The sequence below is a fragment of the Parasteatoda tepidariorum genome, chromosome 3, assembly GCF_982258835.1.
Source record: "Parasteatoda tepidariorum strain Cologne lab strain chromosome 3, Ptep-v5.0, whole genome shotgun sequence".
Taxonomy (NCBI): domain Eukaryota; kingdom Metazoa; phylum Arthropoda; class Arachnida; order Araneae; family Theridiidae; genus Parasteatoda; species Parasteatoda tepidariorum.
Window position 1 is genome coordinate 70,042,415 of NC_141757.1, and position 24,410 is coordinate 70,066,824.

General features: G+C 29.4%; 1 protein-coding gene across 1 annotated transcript in view; it reads right to left on the reverse strand.

Moving 5' to 3' along the window:
• The window catches only part of LOC107452642 (alpha-glucosidase), a 76,418-nt gene continuing 52,008 nt past the window's right edge, over nt 1-24,410 (reverse strand). Inside the window, exons 3-6 of the mRNA XM_043039289.3 lie at nt 22,026-22,326; nt 19,332-19,637; nt 14,213-14,863; nt 1-3,110 (exon numbers count right to left, since the gene is read on the reverse strand). Coding sequence (XP_042895223.2) covers nt 2,628-3,110; nt 14,213-14,863; nt 19,332-19,637; nt 22,026-22,326 — 1,741 coding nt within the window. The 3' untranslated portion in view covers nt 1-2,627. The remainder of the gene's footprint in view (nt 3,111-14,212; nt 14,864-19,331; nt 19,638-22,025; nt 22,327-24,410) is intronic.

Below are 24,410 nucleotides of genomic sequence, written 5' to 3' on the forward strand. Positions count from 1 at the left end.
TAATTATTCTAAACATTTTTTATTTGTAAATGAACAATATGAATTATTATTTAATGAAAATGAAAATAAAATCATAACATACATTTTTTCTCATATATACAAATATTTCATACAATTTTTACAAAAACGTATTTATAAAGCAAAGCAAATACGTTATAAATTTTCCGCGAAAAAAAATTATTAAAAATTTAAAAACTATGCAATTTAATTAGGTATCATTTTTAAAGTACTGTTATGCATGGATTAAAGGAAAATGTTATGTTTCTACATTTGTCTAAATCTACTGAATTTAAATTTTTTTTAAAATTAAAAAGAATTATATTTTAAAAATATTTATTGTAACACAAATTAAGTTATAGACTTCTTTTAAGACTACAGTTTCAAAAAGAAATAGTAACTAAATATTTTTCTTTCCTTTCAAAAAGCATTTAAACAAAATTAGTTCTTATCGTTTTAATATTTTAAATTATTAATTCGGAAATGAGATTTAAAATAAGCATTTTAATTTTATGTTACGAATTACATTTTTTATTGAAAATTTACCTTAAAGTTTACAAAACTGGATTTAAATATCAATTTTAAATAAATTTTAAATTAATGTATGTAAATTGCATATATTTGATTCCGTTATACTTCAATTTATACCTCCAATCTTATTGTTTATATCATCAAAAGCGGGTCTAAAATCATGTAACAAATTGAAAATCTAAGAATAAAAAGCAAATCATAAACTTAAATAACTTATTCAGAAATAAATTAATTTTATATTGCAAATAAAATTGTGATGGAGAAATAATGTATGAAAATTACTCTTTTTATCGGTGCGAAATCTGTATCTGTATCTGCGAAATCTGTATTTGTTTTAAAAAATAAATTAATAAAATACATTTTCTTTCATTTTGAACAACATTATTTTTTTAAATTTGAAGCAAATCATTCATTAATTTCATTATAATGATCTTAATTCGAAGTGCCATCCTTAAAATCTTTTCATTATTTTGTAAAGTAAGTTATAAATTTAAAAAAAGTAAGTTATAAATTTCACGTCACTTCTTATAATCAATAAATTACTTACAATCAATAAAGAACTAAAATATAATATAATCATTTTAAAACGATTTTAATATGAAAATGCTTCTAAAATTTAATATAATCTAAAGTGGATTAGGTTGCGAAGATGAGCAATAGTGTAAAAATTTATTTGTAATAAAATTATCTTTAAAAATCATTTTAAATTTTTTGGCACCCATATTTTTAGTTCGTGCGTTGAAAACGACATACTTTGGCGTCTCAAAGTGTAGAGCCAAATTTGTTAGTCGACTTTTCAAAAGTGTTTTTGAACTATCAAAACTAAATGATATATTTAAAAAAGCCGGAACCAGAAAAAAATACTCGATAATTAGGCCCTCCATTCTTAAAATATCTAATATCAAAAGTAATTCGGAAATTACAATATAGATTTTTATTTTCAAAATGAAATTACATTTTATAAACGGCATTGAGAACTTTTGATGGAATTTTCTATAATGTACTATGGGTAATAATCAGCAAAATGTGTATTTCTAATTTTAATGTACAAATTTTATTTCCTAAGATGCCAATATATCTATCATCAGCTCCAAGATAAAATTTTAACTATGTAAAATATATATACTTTCTCAAATTATTCCATCACTCAAATAGATAATATATAACAATGCCGAAGATAATAAAGATAATTAGTATATATCATTTTGGTAGGCAATGAAATTAGAATATTAAACTTAACAATAGCATGATGTAAAATATGTTTAATATAGCAAACTTTGGAATAAACAAGAAAAAGAGATTAAAACACATTACATGTTAGGTGTATATAATTATATTACCCTGATAAGCTCAACATAATATTCTATCTCGTGGATGAATGCATACATAAACTCGTATATTAAATGGACCGTCGAAAAAAGAAATCTATTTTAAAAATAGTTCACTCTTTGGCCAATAGATGGCACCTTTCGTGTTGTAGAAGAGATGTAAAGTCATGCCATGACAAGAGGAAGAACCTAAATTTTAAGAGACTGGCTTGTTAGATGCGTGCTAGAAGGAAAAAGATGGACGCGGTTTGCAGAAAAAGCTGGTATGAAAGCTAGCATATCAAGTCAAGTTGCTGCAGTACATTGAGAGAAACTTCGTCCAATGTTTAAATTTGCTGTAACGTGTTTCGAACATACATGTTTTTGACAAAAAAAAAATGCATATTGAACACATATGATTAAATAAAGTTTTGCGTCACCACGTTGTATTCATTTGTACTTTACGTCTTCTTTTTTAATAATTTACCGTGAGGTCAAAATTTGAACTTATTTTATTATAGATTTTCAACGATATTCATCCATCAGACGGGACATGATGTTGATCTGAAGAGGGTAAGATTAATTATAAACACTCTGTATTTAGCAGCTTGCTTAACATTTGTATTGATGGAAAACTTTGCCCGTATCCCCAAAAGTTCAGACTTTTGAAGAAAATATACAGTTTTAGCAAAAGTTCTGATTAAAGTCTTTCCGAGAATTTAAAGCGGTGTTTAGTTTGTTCACATTAATTTCACATACCACATCTTATTTTGAACATTCTCCAACATCACATTAGTAAACAACAGCGGTGGGTGGTGGATTGTACATGAGGGCTACTTCTGCAACAAATGCAGCTCCAGGACTCAATGTAAATCCTCGATTTCGAACTCTGGTCCTTGTAGGCTCCAAAGTCTCTATTAGAGTCTTGACATTTCCATATGATTCTGGAAACTCTTTGTCTTCTGAAACGTTGCCAAAATTGGCGGCAAAAACAACTCGTTTGGAGTTTCTGCCATGATGTGTTCGCTCGAGAAGTACGATGCTGGGATCCAAAACCTCAACTCTGTGATCTCTATGTTTGTAGTTTTTTAGAACCGATTTTATAAATCCAATAAATTTGGATAGCTCTTGCAGACGAACATGTTGGTTTTGAACATTGGTCGAGTAGTGGTCAGGATTCAAGGGCAACCACGGGTATGTCATGTTATCAGTAAATCCTCCACTGGAATTGTCAGCTGTCCACTGCATTGGTGTCATTTGTCCTCCACGATATACCTATATGAAGACAAAACAATTCAGATTTAACAAATCAGATAACAAAATATTCGAAAATATTATTTTCTCTAAGAAACGTTTATTGCAAAAGGCAAAATCATTGAATTATGTCATAAATATTTTTTTTTAAAACTTAGAAAGGAAAATGTGTACTTCATTGCAGTACTTTTTCCCTCTCTTTAAATGTTTTAAGGCTGTATGAGATAATAAATCATATTCAATTACACCGGGTTCACCAAACAATACTTTTTATTGTAGCCACATGGATATATATCGGTTAAAATGGACAGCGTGTAGCAATCTTTTTGAACAGAAGTAATTGCACGGGCATCTGTTAATTTTGTTCTCAAACTGCAACTAATTGGGTACTTGCAACTAGAGAAGTAATTAAATGATTATGTCCATCAATGTGATTCAAATCATGTTTAATTTCATACCAGTAAGCAAGGTCACGCGTATGTATCGAACCTCATTGGTCTGTGAATCGACAAATGGCATGATTTACTTACGATGACGTCACTTGAAGCTTCCAGCGGTTGCTGCATTTTTTTAGAACAATGTTATTTTACTTTTTCAGTTAGCAGTGTCACCTGTTGACATTGTAACCCGTTTTGAAACAAATGAGGATAACTAGCCAGTTTCTTAAACAGAACATAACAGATTAATTAGGTTTTTTGGTTTAGGTTAGGTTTTAAGAGTTGGTCAATTTTTGAACTCCCTGTAATTAAAATTTATTAAAAACATATACTCAATTTAAACTTTTATTTTAAAGTAAGTAATGAATTCAAAAGTAAGCTATTTTTTAAATCAACAAACACTTTATTGCCTTATAGATACTGGCACTAAAGTAGTTTATTAAAAATTTAATAAGATCTTTTGAATTTCTTTACATCGTATTTTAAAGAATTGATATTAAAAAAATTAACTTTACAAATGATAAATTCACTCTAAAAAACAATAATTTCTTTTCAAGGAATAAAATCTTGTTTCGTTAGAATTCTTTTTATACTAATAGTAGAAGATAGAAAAAAATTTCAACTGCAAGAAGTATTGGTGGATGTGAAAAAATTAATACAAGTATTGCCAACACGACGATCAGAATGATGATCATTAATTCTCACAAAACATTATTTTTTTTCATAATACTTTAATCTTTAACATTTAATAATAAAGGTGAGAGAGAATTTTCTTTTCAGAAAGAATTTCTCCATTTTTTTTAAATTTATTTTTTTTATGTCTTATGCTTTTTGATTCTCCTTGCTTTACTCTCTTCCTTGTTAATAATGAGTTCTTAAAAATCGATTTGCTGAAAAAAAAATCAATATTTCATTTCTTGAGTAAAGCATTGAATGGTGTTTTTTGGATATGCTAGATTAAAAGTCTTTTTATGATAAAAAAAGGTCAGGTATTTGCAGAATATTTTCACCTCCCTTTTTATGAAATGGAAATGTACGCCCAATATTTTTTCTAGAATTTTTATTAATAAACCAAGAAATAATAGCGTAATATGTAATGTTTTAAAATCAGTGAAGCATTTTTAAGTTAATGATCAGAAAAAGTTTGATAATTCTGGAAAAATGAACACTTCTACAATCACGAAACACGGGGTTTGAGAATGTCAAAAATAAACTGTCAAATGCCACGAAATTGCTCTGATAGAATCCTTCTTTTGTCAAATTACGGAAATAACAATCTTCACATGTTTGAGATTAGGATTTTAATTCGAAGCAATAGGCTTAATGTAACTTATTAAAAAAATTGATAGGAATTGCAGATTAAAATAAATAGAGAATGACTCAGTAAATAATCGATTTTTACCAGGTATTATATATACCCTGGAAACCTGATTCACAAGCAATCTTCAGCCATTAAGAACAAACAATTTTTAAATGAGACAAATGTTTTTTTAGAGAATTGGTCATGGCGTCACAGTGGATAAAAAGAAAACCACCATGCATTTATACTCCTGCTATTCTAAACGTTTTTCTTGCATTGTTTACAGTAGAAGTAAAATTTTAGTTGCATTTAACTTACAAGCGGAACCATATATACCTGTAGTTGCATAAACTTTTTAGAATGCACGGAGATTATATATGATTTAGGAAGAAGTTTTGTCAAATATCTTAGAGAAGAATTTCGTTAAAATATGAAGTGATTCAAAAGAAGCAATTCTTCTTGGAAATAAAAAATGTAGTTTAAGAATTACTGATTTCCGAGAGTTAAAATTTTTATATTTAAGAATGTATTTACTACTACAACATAAATACAAATCACTTACCACTCTTAGAAGCAGTTACTCTATCAGTTTTTAAACATCGTACAACCTACATTTTATCGTTCTAAAACAATTTCTAACTAAAAAGATTTCGTGCTATATCTTATTTCATTCAAATAAAATGTTGATATCAAACTAAATTATTTGTAAATATATTATAATATTACATTTATTGAAATATTTCGAAAGAAAAAACGATATTTTTTAAGATTAAATATGGATTAATCTTGAAAATCAAAGTTTATTTTTAGTTTATAAATTTTTGAGTTGAATTTTTATGAGTTCAGTCCTGTGTAGAATGGATGAAATTTTAGACGTATTGTTTTTTAATCTTTCATGAAAAAAAGCCAAAACTTTCCCCAAACTAATTTTTCCAATTACGGCTTTTAATCTCAAAAATAATTATATATTGATCACTTTTGAGATAGAATTTAATAATTTAATTAGTTAACCGGAAAAAATTTCATAGTTTTATTTAGAGAAAAAATACAAAATTTGTAAAATTTATACACTAGACACATAAAAAGGTGTCTTCATGGTCTTAAAAAATTACCATAGTAGTTAATGCAGAGAAAATATTAGTCTAAAATACATTAGTGAGCGTAATAACTGATTCAATGGAATTCTCCAAAAATAAAATTTTTTCTTGAAAAATAAAGAGTTTTTTTACGCAATGACGTAGCACCACCCGTTTGTGACGTAGATATGATGAACCGTGAGCAATATCAGAAAATAATGGCAGAAAGAATGTGGCCAAAATTAAAACTTTAATGCAATGATGAAATTTTCAATGAGATCCGGGGTCTTGTCATTATTCTAAAATAAATGAAGTAATACTTTGCCAAGAACAAAGTCTGTTTTAGAATTAACTGGCAGACCTCCGAATCTTAATCCCATAGAAAATCTACCGTTTATCTTAAGCCAATTCACAAACTGGATTTCTAAATGAGAATTAGCCTCATATGTCCATCGATTCATGTATTACGGAAGGGTTTATTATTGTGCAATATATGCTTGGTTGAAATAATGCACTTGCTACTACAGAAGAAATAAGTTTCAAGAAAATAAACCTCAAAAATTACTCTTGAAAGTTGCTTTGCTATTGTCTCCAGGCTAAAAGATTTTTCATTCTAACACGTAGGAAATCATTTTACTTTCGTTTAAGAGTTTGTCCTTTTATAGATGAAAGATATGATTATTTTTGGTCCTGTCTGCTCCTATTTTGTTCACTAAAAAGAGGAAAAAACATATATAAGCCTGTCTCTAGCCATTTCCTCTCTGTTAAGATTTGGATGTTTGGAAGAACGATTACAAAGATAGAAATCCCCGAATCCCAAAGAGAAAATTCTATTTTCTGGAAAAATTTTCTTTATTTACTTGTCTTCCATTTTTTTTTCTTCCTTCAGTCGCATTGCCTTGCCGAAAAACTATTTTTACCTAGAGGGAATTCTTTAGCATCTGCTAGTGAAAAAAACAACTTGAGGCACAAGACCCCGAGGAAATACGGGAAAGGCTGATTTCTTACAAGTCTACTTTATTGCTTTGGAAAGAGAAATATTGTTCAATGCTTACAAGTGATATTTTTTCATATAATATATGTAGTTGTCTAAAAAAAATATTTTTTTTTTTTTCAGATTACGAATTTCTTGCTCTCTGTGAAGGTTAAACTATACTAATATAAGATACTTTGCTGTATTTAGGTTCTTTTAAAAAAAGTATCTATGATAGATAAATGCTTCTTTTGTATGTAAATAACAGCTATTTCTAAAAAGCATAATCTTCTTATGCGTCTTGTTTAATTGCTTTACATTACAGTTTTTACATTTGAAAGCATTCATTGTTTACTAAAATTTCATTATGTTTTAGTCTCCTTAAATGATTTAAATAATAAATACTATCTAAACAGTTCATAAAAATAGTTAGGAAATGTTGATAAATAAATTAAGTCTATCTTTTTTTGTTGCCTCCTTCCATTTAATTTTTTTTTGTCCTTTTTCTCTTCCCGGCATTCTCATTAGATAAAATGTAGAGATACTGAGTGGAGTGATAGAGCGAACATTCCTTCCATATTTAAACTGCACTATAATTCGTTGTTCTTCATAGTAGTAAAACTAAACTAAACTGAATAGCGGGACAGTCCATGGAGGGCCAAGGCCTACTGTGACCAAAAAGTGCAGTACTTTCTCCTACAATGCTATATCCAAAGTTCTAATTAAGTGATCACCTGAATGGAAAATCTCTAAGGGAAGAATCCAGCCCCAACAGGAAGCCCAAGCATGCTTGGAACTCATTTTAATGACTCTCTTAAGAAATGAAAATTTGGGACAAGCTTGCCCGTTCTGAAGACAGAACCTTGGACCTGTTTCACCCATCAGCCACCTTGCTTCTCTGTATAATTCTAGCTGTTGTTTTTTCTCAGTTATTTCAAATTTAACGTGCAATTCCATATCTATTTTATAAGTTGTTTGAGAATATTCATTGAAAAGCTTCAAAATAGCAAATCTAAAACAAAACTATAAAGCATCTACCGAAACTTGCAAGCTAAGAAGTAAATCGTTCGTGTTCGTGAATATCTTTTAGTTTAGAGTAAAAAATGCATTCCCCCCCTCCCTTCAAAACCATCTCGCGTGAGCTGAGGTTAATCCCCCAGATTAACTTATGTTTGTTTGCATCGTTATAATATATGACACTGACAGTCAAATGCGAATCACAAAAGTTTGGCTCACTGAAAAATCTTATTAATTTGTTACACATCACCTAACAATTGCCAAGCACCTAGCCCTATTTTTAGCGCTCTCTCTTTTAACGGTCATGTAAGAAATACCCCATAATCCCATGACCCTGATCAAGCGTCATGGGCTGCACCTGAACTGGTACCCATCTCTCCAAATTTCTTCAGCACAGCAAATGAGAAGACTTTTTTCCACGACTGGTTTTACGTGCACTTTGCTGTGTATACATGCCTGTTATTTTGTCGGCAGACAGGATCGAACTCACTACCTCCAGTTCTCTGAACGTGGTTTGAGTGACGCCTTAACCGACTGTGCTACCGGAGTGTTTTTATTCTATTATAATGTATTTTTTATACCAAACAGTGCTCATATTATTCTTATAAGTTATTTTACAATAGGCTAATAAATACATGCTAAATTTGATTTTGAACTTTTTTTTTATTTTCAGTGAATTTATTACTGTTATTAAGATGTGCTCCATGGATGCTGACTATTTTGCTGAGGCACGTCTAACCACCATTATAAGTTTACATAATAACAGTTCGCAGAAAAAGGGTTAAATAATTAGTTAAATCTACACAAATTAATTAACTGGTCTTATTTCAATTAGAAAATCAAAATAATGTGCTGATCAAACATGAAAAATTTCTTTTTAAAAAAGTCTAATTCCTTTAGTTAAAGTATCCGTTAATACACTGATGGATAATTTCTAAATATATTTTTGAAGACATTTCAAGGAACAGAGAACCAAATCAAGTGAAATTTTACAAAAATATACATCAAGCTATGAGGAAAACGATAATGAATGACTAAACAATATTGAAAACATTTAAGACAAACAGAAAATTCAGATGTCACTCAATTTTCCTGTCCTAAATCTCGTAAATCATCTCTAGAAATATCTCTAGAGTTTTTGCAGCTCACCACCCTTTCCCAGAAGGTTCCTAGGGCTAAAAATTGCCTGAAGGGAGCTGCCGCAGTGGATTGGTATCTAATGTCCCAAGACTTTATAAACTACTCTGTTAACTGTTCTGTTATTACCATCAAAGGTACTCATACCATTCTCCATATTAACCCCGCCACAAGTGAAATTTAATCCATCATTTTAGGGGAAGAAATTCTGTAATGCCCGTTAACTTATAATCTCAGTTTCATGGCGTTATCTTTTTGCTATCATTTCTGTCATACTTTGATGCATTTATTAGGTTTCACTTGATTTGCTTAACTACTTCTTGAAAAATTCTATTTGGTCCTAGCGAGCCGAGATGGCTCAGGGGATAGAGCGTTCGCCTTCCAATGAGGTGACTCGGGTTAGAATCCCAGCGATCGCTAGTCTATACGAATTTCGCATCCGGGTTTGCACCGATCACAGTGCAAACTTAAAATATCTTCATTGGTATATGGATCATGGGTTAGAGTCCCTTTGCCATCAGGCTAACCGTGGGAGATTTTCAAGGTTTTCCTCTCCACGTAACATAAATGCGGGTTAGTTTCATCACAAAAGTAGTTCTCTACGAAGGCAAAATTTTTCCCAATGGTTGATCCAGGAGTTTCCTAGTCTTCTGGATCGGGTTCAAAATTACAAGGCTACAGAGTTGAATATTAGTAGTCGAAAATCCAAAAATTAAGTCGGATGTTTAATGACCGTTATAAATATAAATATTTGGTCTTATCAATTACCTATTAGCATATCTTACTTTCTTGTCATCAGATTTATGAAATCATCAAATTCTTTCCAAGTATTTGTAAATCGAAACATATTTTAAGGCACGTTTTCGGTTTGCTAAGAAATCGATAATGACAGTAATGATTTATTGTTTCCGTCAAAATTCTCTAATCTTCCCAGAAATCAATACAATTCAATTCTTTTTTTTACATTTTGTTTATTTATTTGCATCAAGGCTAGCCATGTTTTTTGGCAAGTGTGTTCTCCATATTTTTGTGAAAAATAAATAACTTAAAGAGAATATTTAAAGATATTTACGACATTACATAAAAATTTCGGTTGTTTCATTAAGTATGATTAAACTAGTAGCAATATCTATTCTTAATTTTATTACAAAATACGAGATCATAAGCTTAACGTTTTGATGTTTTTTAAACATTCATTCTTCTAACTAAATACACATTGATATTTTAAAAGTATACGCGTTTTAAGAATGTAAATAAATTATTTCAAGTGCAAATAAATGAGACAAACGAGCTGGATAATTTATAAAAGTTTTCCAACAGTTTTTAAATCGTCTTCAATTCCAAATATCTCTGTGAACAAATATTTAGAATAGTTAAAACAACTAAGCATCAATCCAATAAAAAAATAAGTAATAGTTTCTTCGTTTTCAACTAAATGAGAAAACATGTTTCAACACATGATTGTCATCGTAATAAATATACAATACCAAAAAAGAAGAAAAAAGTACTTTAGAAACCAGACAGGTTCATCAGTTTTCAAGCAAACTTCAATTTCAGCAACAATGCACGCTTTCTTTTATACTAGAATGCACTTTCCGAATAGCATATTTAATCTGAGTTTCGAATGCAATTTCTAATGCAAATAAGAATTTTCTTGCTCTTTCTACTTTTCGCAAAAGATAGATGAATTTATTTACGTTGTAAGACTTCGAAAAAACATTTATATATTCATAGTTAAGAGAAATAGGAAGTAAAAAAATTGCGTGGAAACCTTATTTATCATTTCGCTCATACATTCTTTTTTTTCTTTTTTTTTAGTTAATTTGCTCAGTTTCTTGGAGTTTCCACATTATAGTGCATTCTTATTTACCTGAAATTCTCCAGGGAAATTAAAGTAACTTTTCATGGATAATGCTAGGTGTTTCTCATTTTTTGTTTAGCTTGGCACTTCTTACGTTTAAAGTGAAATGCTTTTATATTGATTAATTCTTGAAGAAATTGAACACTTTCATGTTTAATGATTAACTCGTTTTAGTTTTGAAAGGAAGTAACATTAAAATGACATTAAAGTTTAATTAATAGTACTTTTTGTTTTGTTAATACTTCTTGCAAAGCAGTTTTAAGAAAGTTTAGTTTTCTAAAAAGAGAACACATTTAGAAAATTTAAGTTCTTGTCAACATGTAAATGATTTATTGTGTAATTTCTGCCAAATTAAGGCCTCTCATCGTATTTCTGCCTTTATTTATTATATGTTTGTTAGCTACTATAAACTTATTAACTAAAGCAGACAAATAGCATTCAAATTAAAATTTATTAAATGTTTTGAATTAACAATAATTTGGTTAGAAGTTTACCAACCAAAAGAAATTTCTTACAAACAATTTTTGCAGGCTTTGACAAGCCAGATCTGCATGGTTCACGCCAACTAACATTCACGATTAACTGTTATAAACATCCAGTAGTTATAAAAATAGTATATAATTTTAGGCCCCCATGTCTTCGAGGGTCTATTGAGCGTTATGCATAAAGAAATAAATATCATTCATACATAAACTAAATTTATTAACTAAAACAAGTGCACAACCATCTGATCTGACGGCCGAGAATGAAAAGTAAAGCTGAAAAAATGAGAAACCAAATTACAACTACAGCTGTCAACTGAACGTTGCCAACGGTGTTAAATAAACTTAAAGCTTCAAATAAAGTTAGGTGAGGCTAGATCTATAGCTCACCATAATAATTTACCATAAATCATAATTTTATGTGACCACTCAGCCAATGAAAAATAGCCTGAAGAACTTTTACCTGAAGCCTGAAGAACTTTTACCCAGAATATAATCGAAAAGTCATCTGCACCTTTATTGATTTGAAATTAGTAAAATTGACCCACAAAAGGGAGTTAACCCATTTAAGTATACTTTTAATTTTTTTAGATATATCATGTATACACTGTTTTTTAAAAAATCAAGCGCAAGGAAAGCAGCTCTAAATGAATGAATATCCACTTTACGACATATATATATTTCTGACGTCATTGCCGTCTAATATTGCTCTTCGATCGATTCTGTCGATTATTCAGATGGTAAAATAGCAATAAACAATTCCACTTGGAGAAGAGTGGTTTTTATCAAGTACTAAAGAAAGAAATTGCTATATTCATGTAAAATAAATTTCTTGTACAATATAAATCATTAAAGCTGTAGAAAAAAATTACCAGAAAAAGTAAAGGGATACGTGGAAATTGCACTGAGGTCTATGGCGTTAGCATGTGAGTGAGATAAGTAACAGATGGTGGACATATACTTACCTAATGATTTAGAAACTTTTAATTTCGTGATTAATTGTGATTGATTACTTTTGATTATCAATTTTTCTTTATTAATACTTATTGATTATTTCTTTATTGATTATTTTCTTTCTTTATTAATTTTAAATAAGACTATATTTTAATTTCATTCTTGTGGAGTTAATTTAAGGCTCTTTGTCAAATTATTACACATAATTATTGTTATTATTTTTCTTCCCATAAATGATTCTGAAAAAAATCTGTATATATTTTTCTGTTTATTTGCTCTCTACTTCTCAATTCCACTAATTTAAAAACACGTTTGAAAGCATTGTAATTGTTTCAATTATTGTTAATTGTTTCAGTGGAAAAGTATTAGCTCTTACTCATTTTTCATAATCTTGTGCTTGTTTAATTTGTTTCGACTGTTATTATTTACAGTAAAAAAATCTTTTGCGGAAATCTAGTTATCAAGATAAAATAAATAAAATTCAAATCAGTGACAAATAGTCTATAAAATTCCTAATATATCTATAAATTATATGTATGCATAAAATTCCCAATATATCTATAAATTATAATATATCTATAAAATTCCGAATAAAACGAAATTAAACTTTAATTGAAGAAAATGGTTGAAAACGTTGGAAAGGGTAACTAAATAAAAGTCTTATCAGGTACTGATTTTTCCGTACCAGACAAAGAATGAAATATATAAATTAGATCTTCAACCTTTTTGACACAAAATATTTTCTTCTAAGAAGAAACTAAGCACCTGCAAAATCCTCAATAAAACGAAATTAAGCTTAAATTAAAGAGAATGGTTGAAAACCTTGCAGGGATAAAAATGAGATAATTTAATTAAAATTAACATTTTAACAATAATATACACAGCTTTACCTAACCTTGCATTACCTAACCATGCCTTCTCCAAAGAATGTCAAAATAGTCAAAGAAAGCAAATATTTCATTGAATCTTGCCTTTTTTTAAGATGCTAATTTAAATATTTAATACACTTCGCTTAGCACTAGATTGCCTAAGAAAGTCATTTTGACTGCTTTTAATTTTAATTAGAAAAACAATGATGTATATATTGACACAATTTCTTAGAATTTTGTACGACATATAATTTTTTTATTGTTAATATTTATTAATAACTTGTTATGTAACTGTAAATAATATTAAAAAAATATTAAAAATTAATTTTAAACAAATTTTTTTACACATTATATATTCGTTCACAATCCAGCCATTTTGACTGCTTTTGGGCAATGTAGGTATATACAAAGTTTCCGTCTTTCTAGTGTTAAAAATATTTTTTTCTTCTAAAAATTAGTTTCGTTCCATAGCCTTATAATATAGTAGAATACATGTCATTATGAGTCTGAAACAACGACTTCAAAACTATAAAAATAAATTATGTATAAGATATTTTTTGTTATTAGTTTTTTCCACCAAATAGATTATTATTATAAATATAATGCATGGTTTGCCCTCAAAGCAGTGCTATCACATTACGCTGTTTTGAAAGTCTCTCACAGTGGTTCGAGATTGCGCTTTGGCGCTGTTGATATTGAGTAGCTCATTATCAGCCTCTAAGTTTGTCCTCTTCCTGTAAATATATGTATTGCATCGTCTCGTTTTGTTTTGTGTTAAAATCTGTTTTATGTGTTGCGTCATTTCAAGAGAAATAAAAGTAAATGTTAAGCGCATTTAGCATATCATGCATTTCTTAAAGCCAGAACAATTCCGAATTCCACTTCGTAACTTTAGCCCGAGAATTATTTGTGAATGCTAGCCATTGATGCTAGCTTAGCAATATACAAGTAGAAGCAATTATTTATTTAGTATTTTTTCTTGAATACATAAATAAGGAAAATGATATGGGTACTTACTCTATTGCTGAAAGAATCCACGCTGTCTTTTAATCCAATTTCATCCCCATAAAACAATGAACTCACACCGGGCAAAGTCATTAGCATAAAAAACGCCGCCATACTGTATCTTTCATCTATCCTAGATGCCAGTCTGAATGTATCAGAACTACCCAAATGCCACATCGTAATTGGTGAAATTTTGGGCCAATCAGACACTTTTCTGATGTTTGATATTAGGTTCAGCATTTTCTTTTCCTTTCCCAATAGTATTGGAAAATCCACTAAATCAATGTTTTTCAACACTTCTGAGCGAAACAGACGTTGTTTTGTCTGACTTTCAAGACTATCTACAAATTGTGATGAGACGATGAGAATGCGCTTTGTATAATGTTTATGTTTTGAGCAGGTGTTTGTTGTTTTGTCAAGTTCTGATCTCCATTGGCGAAGAACTGTTACCACGTCTTCAGTTTTCAGTACATGCAGCTTGTCTAAGTGCTTCATGTAAAATCCATCTATGCCAGTATCAATCCAATGAGCCATAGCTCGCTGATATTCTTTTTGTACAAAAGAGTTGGACCAATTAACTATGTAGTGACCACCAAACGTCCTTTGGGGTAATTCCCAGTCCTCTGGTGGGGGACCATCTGTGCTTTCCATTTCTGGTGGATCCTACACGGAGAAAAAATATTCTGGTAAAAATACTGTATTGAAAGGTAATGACTTTTTTTTATAAAGAAAAAGCTATAATTCTTTTAAATAAAACAAAATATACGGTATATAAACCATTTATTTCGGAATTTTTCCATTCGTATGGTTATGGCATAACGGAAATTCTGGTTTTCAAACCTTGTTATTGTTGCTTATCCTCTTCTGGCCTGACGAAGTCAGACCAGATCTATGAACCCGTTGACCTGAAGAAAATCAAACACCAAAAGAGGAGTAGAGTAAATGTCTTCCCAGAGAAGACCAAGACAGTTCAGGATGTGATCGGCGGAAGCGTGGTGTAAGATGGCATTTAGGGCAGATGGGGTGGATTTTAGTTCCTTCGGAAAATAGAAAACCTTTAAGATGGCCGGTAGCTAGGTAGGAGATGGTGGTGCAGACTCTCCTTTCAAAGGGAAGGGTCAAAGAAGCTCCAGGCCTATTTCCCTTGTACCAATGGTGTGTGGGAGGAATCAACCAGTCTCTGAGAAGCTGGGATTTCTTCAGGGAGTAAAGTTCAAGATAGGTAAGATCAGAAGAGGTAGGGTGCCTTTCAAACCTTAAGTTCTTATTACAACACATTTAGTAAAAAATGCAAAACTAAAAAGAAAATTTAACCGAATAAATGATTTTTATGCCATGCTCTAAAGTATCGTGATAAAATTACCAAATTTTAGTGCATTTACCAAATTTTATCACATATTGGAAAACAATATTTTATTGTTAATTTTATCAAAGCTCATCGGTAGAAATTACCGTCCTTTTTGGCGTTCCCATTCTGCCAGAAACACAGTAAATTGTACCATGTCTTGTCAGTTTTGACCATACTTTTTGCTCAGTGCACGCATTGAGAAATGAAGAGTATGTAAATTTGTACCGTCTTTGCTAAAATCAGTATCAATTCAGCTAACTCATTAACGCTCTCCCTCAAAAGCAAAAACGGAAAATCCCACTTTTGGAGATTTTATTTTTTTAATATTAATAAAATCACTATTTTTTCTTTTTAATTTAGTTCAACTGTCGAACTATTATTTCATATTTCTATCTCATTATTTCAACTTGTTAGCCTTCTGTAAAATTGAAGCACAGACTTCAACTTTAAACAAAAATGTTTTATCTGTACGTTATTCAAATCTACTGCTATACTCTCCTTGATACTTTCAATGGCCTGAAGCAGCAAGTGAAAATTCTTATGCGTATGAAAATATAACTATCAGATAAAAGTTCGTGTGTGCAATGACACAAATCAAAGAAAGTGCCAAAAATTCATTCATCAGAATCTATTAACTGTTATTTTATATGATGAGCCTAAAAGTGGCATTGTTTTAGAAGACATACTAATTTGCATACGTAATCTTCACTACTTTAATTAAAAATATTGTTTACTTAAAATAAATCACATTGAGACTTTAGATTAATCAGAAAAACAAAGACTGTAACTTGAGTTATTTCCAATATTTTTCAAACCTAGGCAAGGAACAGGAATACAACACAAATAAAGTAAATTATTTATATACGTTCTCAAATTTGAGTATCGAGTTCATTTAGGATTTTAATAATGTTATCAAACCATACATTTTGTTAAAATATTAACTATATTTACTAAAATCCAGTTTCCATAAGATCTTCATGTTTTTTAGCACTTAGGCATTTAGTACAAAGTAAATGTTTTGTATCTACCACAGAAATTTAAAAAGCTCTTACAATGATATTTGTCAGACGCGAAGCCACGGCGTTGATACCTAATAAGTTTAAACACAACATTGTGTACATAAGATTTAAAACTTTTTAATTATTCCGTAATAGGCCACTAATTATAGGTACCTCTTTGATGCATGTAATGCGCTGTCCCATTCTTGTTGTATTTACTCATTCCCTGTATGATTATTTTATAAGTAACGTGTTTTTTTATGGTTGTTGCTTTTTTCCTTAACAATTTTTCTTTTAAAAAGATTTTTCGCAGAACCATCAGTTTAATTGAAAAAAAACAATTGATGGTACGATATGATAGAAAATTAATAAAAATTAATGAATTTTTTTTATATTAATGTCTCTTCTAAGTACGAACTTTCTTAACTATATGTGGGGCGTAAAAAGAAGTAATTAAGAAAAATATTGCCATGAAGAAATTTTTTTTTACTCCTGGTTAAATATTGCCTGACCATGAAATTAATAACAGAACTCACTAAAATAATTTACTTAAACTAAATGAATTTTTATTTTAATGCACTTTCATAATTGTATGTTTTAATTTTCTGAAGTTGAGCAGTTCATTTAAGAAGACTCTTTATCCGTTAAATTTCTGTTATTTTAATTCCACAGAAAAAGCAAAAATCGTAATCATAAATATGAAATGAAGTGTGAAGCTTATTGTCTACTGGCAGGATTCGAGCCAATAACCTCTGTGTGATTAGTAGGATGCTCCACTATAGTTGCAGTGCCCTACCTAGAGATAGTTAGGGAGCTTTACATATTATATTCGCTTAAAAGTACTTAAGATGCAGTAACATATTCAAAAAGCGAAATTAAAACTACCGATCTTCTGGCTAAGCTATTGGAACCATATTTTCCAAATAGCAACCATTTGTAACGTTAAAATTCGAAATTACGATGTCATGATGTGCCATTGTGGTGGCATCCATAAAGCTTCCTACCTCTTCCTGCACTAGGTTTTATAACTATGGTGGTCGGAGCATCATACAATGAACCCATAAGTCTTTTGCGGTATTCAAATTCGAATTTCTTCTCAAAATTGCTCAATTTTGAAAAAAAGCTTTTTTTACCGTGTCGTGTAGTCTTATACCTTCGAAGTGCGATTTTTGTAACCAAAATTCAAAAAAAAATCCTTCTTTTTTTTAAAATTAGTAGTGATACAGTGCAATTTTGATATTGTTCAAGTTAGGAAAGATTGTATGAAACGTTTCTTTTTATATAATGTAAGAAATATAATTTTCGTTTAAATTTTTTTTCCTTCGTATTTGTACTTTACAACTTTCATTACCTAAAAAAGTACGATAAATAACATTAAGTCACTTGAATACTATTGAAATATTGAGAGATTATTATTATTTTCTAAAGCAAAAATTTTACTTAGAATTAAGAAAAAACCTAAAATTAAAAATTTTCTGGTTTAAAATGATTTAGTATAATATATAATAAAGCTGCAATTTTACAGCAGCATCACTAAACTTTTACTAGTTTTTTAGAACAATTGCACCAGAAAAACATATATCAACTTTAATTTACTAAAATATACTCAAGTATTTAAACTAAATACAATTATTTTCCTTTAAATTTTGCGTTATTGTCTATTAATATTATTATTTTAATTGAAGAAAATTCCTCATTTTTCCAAAATTTATTTTTTAAGTATAGTAAGTAGAGGTATAAGATTTTGGATGAATTTTAATTAACTTATCCCTAGTATAGAAAATTATTTTAGGGTGACTATTAATCATTATGAATATAAAAGATGATCTACAAGGTTTTCTATAAATGTTACTTATTTATATCCTAATTAATTTATAATTTCATTTTTAAACGTAAGGGAAACTAATTTCACTATAAACTATGATAAACAGTTTTGCAAACACGTTAACATTAATATGAACAGAAATGAATTTTTGTACTGATAGTATACGTAATAGACATATAATATAATGAGTGTTAACAAACGTAATGAAATTCAATCTTCATTTGGCAAATATTAATGTAATGAACACTTGCCAAATTAAGACGGATTATCCCCATACTTTAAATAAAGTTAAAACAACGTGGAAACTGATTTCAAAGTTTTTTTGATAATCTTATTTGATCTTGTTCTCTTACCCTATTGGTAAATCCTCTTATCCTTGTTGTCTTTTCTTCTCAATTGAGTTGAAACTCTTTTTCCGAAAAGATTATATAAATGTACATGTGTCATTGCGCTTATTTCATATTGCATTAAATTTATTTCAGCATCACTTTATTACAAATAAAAACGGAAACTTGGCAAAATTAGTCAATAGTTAAATTTTATATATGTTTAGAATTATTGAACTTTCATTAAATTATAATAGAAATCTGACTTAAAATCTTTTTTTTATTCATACTTTTGATCGATAATCAATTCTTTTATGCATGTTTAATTAATTTTATGCAGGAAATAATGAATGAATTAATAAATTAATTAATTTATAATGAAATAATTTTATATAAGTTGAGAATTTTAGAACTTTCATTAAATTATAATCGAAATCTGAATTAAAGTCTTTTTTTTATTCATACTTTTGATCAATAATCAATTATTCTATATATGTTTAATTAATTTTATGTAGAAAAGAATGAATTAATTTCTAAATTAATTCATTTATAATGAAATAATTTTATATAAGGTAAGAATTTTAGAATTTTCATTAAATTATAATAGAAATCTGACTCAAAATCTTTTACATACTTTTGATCGATTATGAGATGCATAAAAGTGCTCGTATCCAGGTATGCCTCTTTCCCAATGCAATGCCCAAGTATGCTGATCGCTAGTGACAGTTGGATTGAGATCTAATACGATTTTCATTCCCCTTCTGTGAGCTTCTTTGACAAGTTGGCGAAAATCTTCTATCCGGCCCAAGTGAGGATCTGCACTATGCAAATCAATTATGTGTTCGTATTCTAGTGGATAGTCAAGAGCACTAAATATGGAATTAAGGCGTATTGCTGTGACGCCAAGATTGTGAATGTAGTCTAACCGACGAATGATTCCCTAGAAAAGAAACCAAAGTCATCTATTTCATTTGAAAACAATTGAAAATATTTAAAATTTTAAAAATTTAAATTTAATCAATAATGAAAAGTATATATACTTTTAGAACTAAAACTGTATCGATTCAAGAAAAATATTTTCTGCAAATTACGTGTTTACCTTTGTTTTCTATGGTAATTGTTCTTTGTGTTCCTATGGTTTTCTATGGTTATTGTTCGTTGTATTTATTAAATGCTTTGAGATACTAAAATTTAACATTATAATAAAAAGCTCAAAATATTATTTAAATACTGTAAATAAATTCATGTTAATCCGATAAGTATTTATTATATCAGACCAGACATTTGACGAAAAATTAATTATTGATATAACTAGGAACTCGCTCACAAATTCCCAAAACTGCTTTTGCAGTTCCTTTCAGATTGTTTCACAGTGTCAGTTTGCTTCCCTCGCTCATTGGATATTTATGTATTTTAATCTAGCTTTGTATGAATGGTGATACACTTTTCAAAATGAAGCTCAAAAATGCAACAGATGCATCCTTGTCAACAGATGCATCCTTACATTTGACTTATATGAATTTCACATAATTTATATATATTACGATTTGATTTATATATATTTCTATGGTAATTCAAAATTGCCTTTAATAATTTGTCACGGAATCCATAATTATTAAGCTTTATAAAACGAATAACATATTTTATAGCCAACAGTAAAAATTGGGCAAAATAAAATTTAATAAAAAATGAATTTCTAGATGAACAACAAAACTGTGTTTGAAATATGTTTCTTCTTCTACAATCGCACTGCAGGCTACTACAGACCAAGACTTTCTCAACAAGTTTCTTCCTACTAATCCCATCTGATTCCACCGTACTTAAAGTACGATTTGTTTGTTGTACGTATACCGTATTCACGTTTACCGTATTTTTATTCGAAGGCTCAGTCATTATATGAAATGATGCTTTCTTGCGAATAATATGCTACTTTTACAACTACTGTGAATTTACAAATGTTACTGATGACTGTTTAGCCTATCTAAAGCCAGCACTGTCTACGCTTATTTTGAAAATGGCTCAAAACGTCAATATGGAGACTGGCCACAGTTTTATGAAAATGAAATTCGTTTGTGTTCCAATTTCTTAATATTTTAAAATTTACTCCAATGTTGCATTACTCTGGCTCATAATGTGCAAAAACAGAGAATGAGGCAGTGATTTCGATAATTTTTATCTTGATGGAAAAATGTCACCAAATTGGCGAATTTTTAAAAAAAGGTCTATAACTTTTTAAATATTTAAGTTGTGTGTCTGTTCTAAAGCCAGATAATTCTTCATGGCCAGATTATATGTATAGCTTCTATTCATTGTATTGCTTCAAGAGTAAATAAAACTTAAACTACTGCTTATTCATTTTTCTTGGTGACAGAACTTCGAAAAACAGCGTTAATGATTCATTTAGTATCCGTCAGTAATATAGAGCTTTTGAGAGTTCCGAATCGGAAATTTTCTAACATTTAGGAGCACCATGCTCTTCTATGAGCACCATGTTCCTTATTTTGGAGAACCGGAGTGTTCCTCTTAGTCTAGTGTCTCTTTTCCAACCTGTTCAGCTTGGATAAACCTGCCAGCTGCAGATTTTCCGGTCATGAAAATGTATATTTCATTAACATATTTTCATGAAAGACCAAGTTTGATACAGACAGTTCAAATGTATTTACTTAAAATAAATCGTTAAAACTTTTCATTTGTAATTTCATACGTGGATTATTTTTCATGAGATTATTATTCTTATACACTTTGCCAAAACATAACCTAAGATATTGTTTAATAAATTATAATCAATATCCATTCAATTCCGCTAAATCTACCACAAAATAAAATAAATTCGAAATTCGAGGTTAGCCTACAGGATTCGCTCAGTTTCAAAGGGCTGTTTATTTGAAAATATACGACGTACTACAAAGACGTTGATATATAAAAAGATATTTATATGTTGCGGTCAATGTGAATAGTCGGTTATTATTAATACTAACCAGTCGATATTAATAATAATCAAATAATTCGGTTAAACTGAATAATTTAAGCAAATTTATCACTTTAACCGGTTATTATTAATAATAACAACCAATTAAGTTAATTTTCTCTGTATTAAGCATGTCGGTGCATTGTATAGTAGCAAATAAACAGTCACTTGAAACTGAATTAAATATTTAGGCCTACTCTTGCGTTTAAAACTCAACACGGTATGGTCTAATCATTTCGATCTAACCATCACCATCATGTAGATCATTACTAAAGTCAGAGTCGATCTTGAAGTCCTATAATGATGTGTGTTGGGAAAGTATCATGCAACGTAACTTGTGCCCATATCATTTCAAAATACCTGAAAATCACCGTATCCATCAGAATCTGTATCTTGGAAGGAAGCTGGATAGATTTCATAGAATACGGCATCTTTGTACCAATGATGGCTTTCAGAGTCATGATGATTAATGGTGGACGTGCTTGATGTTGTGACAAAAAATATTCCAACCCAAAAGGTGACACCTACAGTACAGAGGAGAGACGATAGAAAACATGTTTGTTGGACCGTGGTCCATTGTCGCCAAGTTGTGATTATGCGTGATGGTGATGAAGGAATCTGTCTATGGATAGGACGATAAGTAGGAAGACCAGACTTCAGTCTGCAACGAAAGGAGTAAACATCTAAGTTTTAAAATGATATTTATGCTTTTAATGGATATTTTATAGATTTAAAACACAAACATCATATAAGAATAAGCATATATCACTCATGGCTTGCAATAGTGGCACAACTCAAAAGCACGCGTTTTGATCTAAGAACTGGCGTAAATATGAAAATACACATTCTTTCAGCAGCAATACTAGCGCAACCTATTATTCAACTTGAAGGTAATCTTCGTTTAATCAAGCTGAAGCATTTCTTACGCATTTTCCTTAGCAATGAAAACTTTAAACCCATTTATCTCAAAACTTGATTTTTTGAATTGTGCCGCTACTGCAACCCATGAGCGATATAATCACATTAATGACATCACAAGTTTTATATAAGATGTTATGTATGAATTGTGTATAGTAAATATATATTCCATTTTGTTATATTTGAATTGTTTTATTGCATGTATATGAGCTGCTAAATACACGAATTGTGCGTAAGATGCAAATTTGGTCTATAATAAACTAAATTTGTTTCTTCTAATGCAAAAATATTCAAGCTCTGTTCAACCAACTATTTGATAAATAAAATAGAATATGTTGCAGTTCAAAAATAAGCTTTTTTCCCTTTTTTAAGAAATTGATTGATAAAATCTTCATAATAACTGCAGAATCTGGCATTACGTAAAAAGTATGTGTTACACAGAGTTTCTGAGAAATTTTTAGCTGGATCTAAAAATTAGATTAAACTAAGTTGTATTTTTTTAATCAACCTATCACTAACTATCCTTAATACCAAAGGCTGTAATATTAGGGGACCGGAAAGTAATGTCATTTCGGCCCATTAAATATTCGTTAGTCTCAAAATACAATTCATTTCTTTCGATCCATTTCGATTCATTTTCGATCCAGCATTGAGAGGTGGTTGCTAACGAGGGTGAATACATTATTGATTAAAAATAAAATCTTGACAACAAATATCAAATGCACCGAATCTACAGTACTTTCCGGTCCCCTTAATATTTTAAGTTCAGAATTTTTTTTCTTGCACTCACTTCAATTCATCATACTGTTAAAGCAATCATACTGTAATCAACAATCATACTGTTAAAACAATGGAGGAAATTTGCATTTCAATTAAAAGAAAATCATCTTTAAGTATTTTCAGAAACTAAATTTTAAAATGTTTAGTTTAGATGTTTAGCTTTTAGTTTTAATATAGTGTACTAATATAATAAATAAATGCATTGAACTGGAAAACGAAATTTTTTCTAAACTGTGAAGAGGATGTTAATTACGTGGTCGAAAATTGAAATAATAATAAAATAAATAATTTATCACTCTTTACAAGCACATAACTTTGTTATATATACTTATTTACTTTGCCATAGATAATTATTTGTTTTTACTTAATTTTTTTCATCGTATCTGTAAATCATCGTATCTTACGAATGAAACTATAGGGTATGTTTCTTTTAATTCTGTGTAAATATCTTTACCTTCCATGCCCCGTCAACCAAATTTATTGTCCCTTCAATGATGCGTAGTAAAAAAACAATTGATTGCAAACTCTGCTTTCGTCAGTAACGCCTCGATATGTCTTAAACAAAATAGTAAGCTTCAAAAATGTCCCAAAATAAAAAGCTGCGATGTTTACATAGTAAATAATTAGCAAAATACTCAAACTGTTCCATGATGAACCATAATTTGATATTTTAATTTGGTATTCCACAATTTTTTCTAGGTTTTCGTAAACCAAAACCTTCCCAAAACCAATTAAATATATTGAATTATTCTGCACACTAGTAAAGTTAATTGACTCAATAAATAAATAAGGAGAATAATCTCAAAATTTTAAGATACCAAAATGGATTGCGCGCTGATACCTTTCAAACCTTGCATTTACTGTTTTAATTTTTCAAGTTCTCTTAAAATTTACGTTCTTTGTCTTTCATTTGTTTACCATGTAAAGTTTGAAAACGTGTGAGGAAAAATGAAATGTAATGTTAAAATTTAAACGAAATATAATTATTGAAACACATATGATAGCAATATTCATAATATAGATCAACAACAACATCATAATATAGAT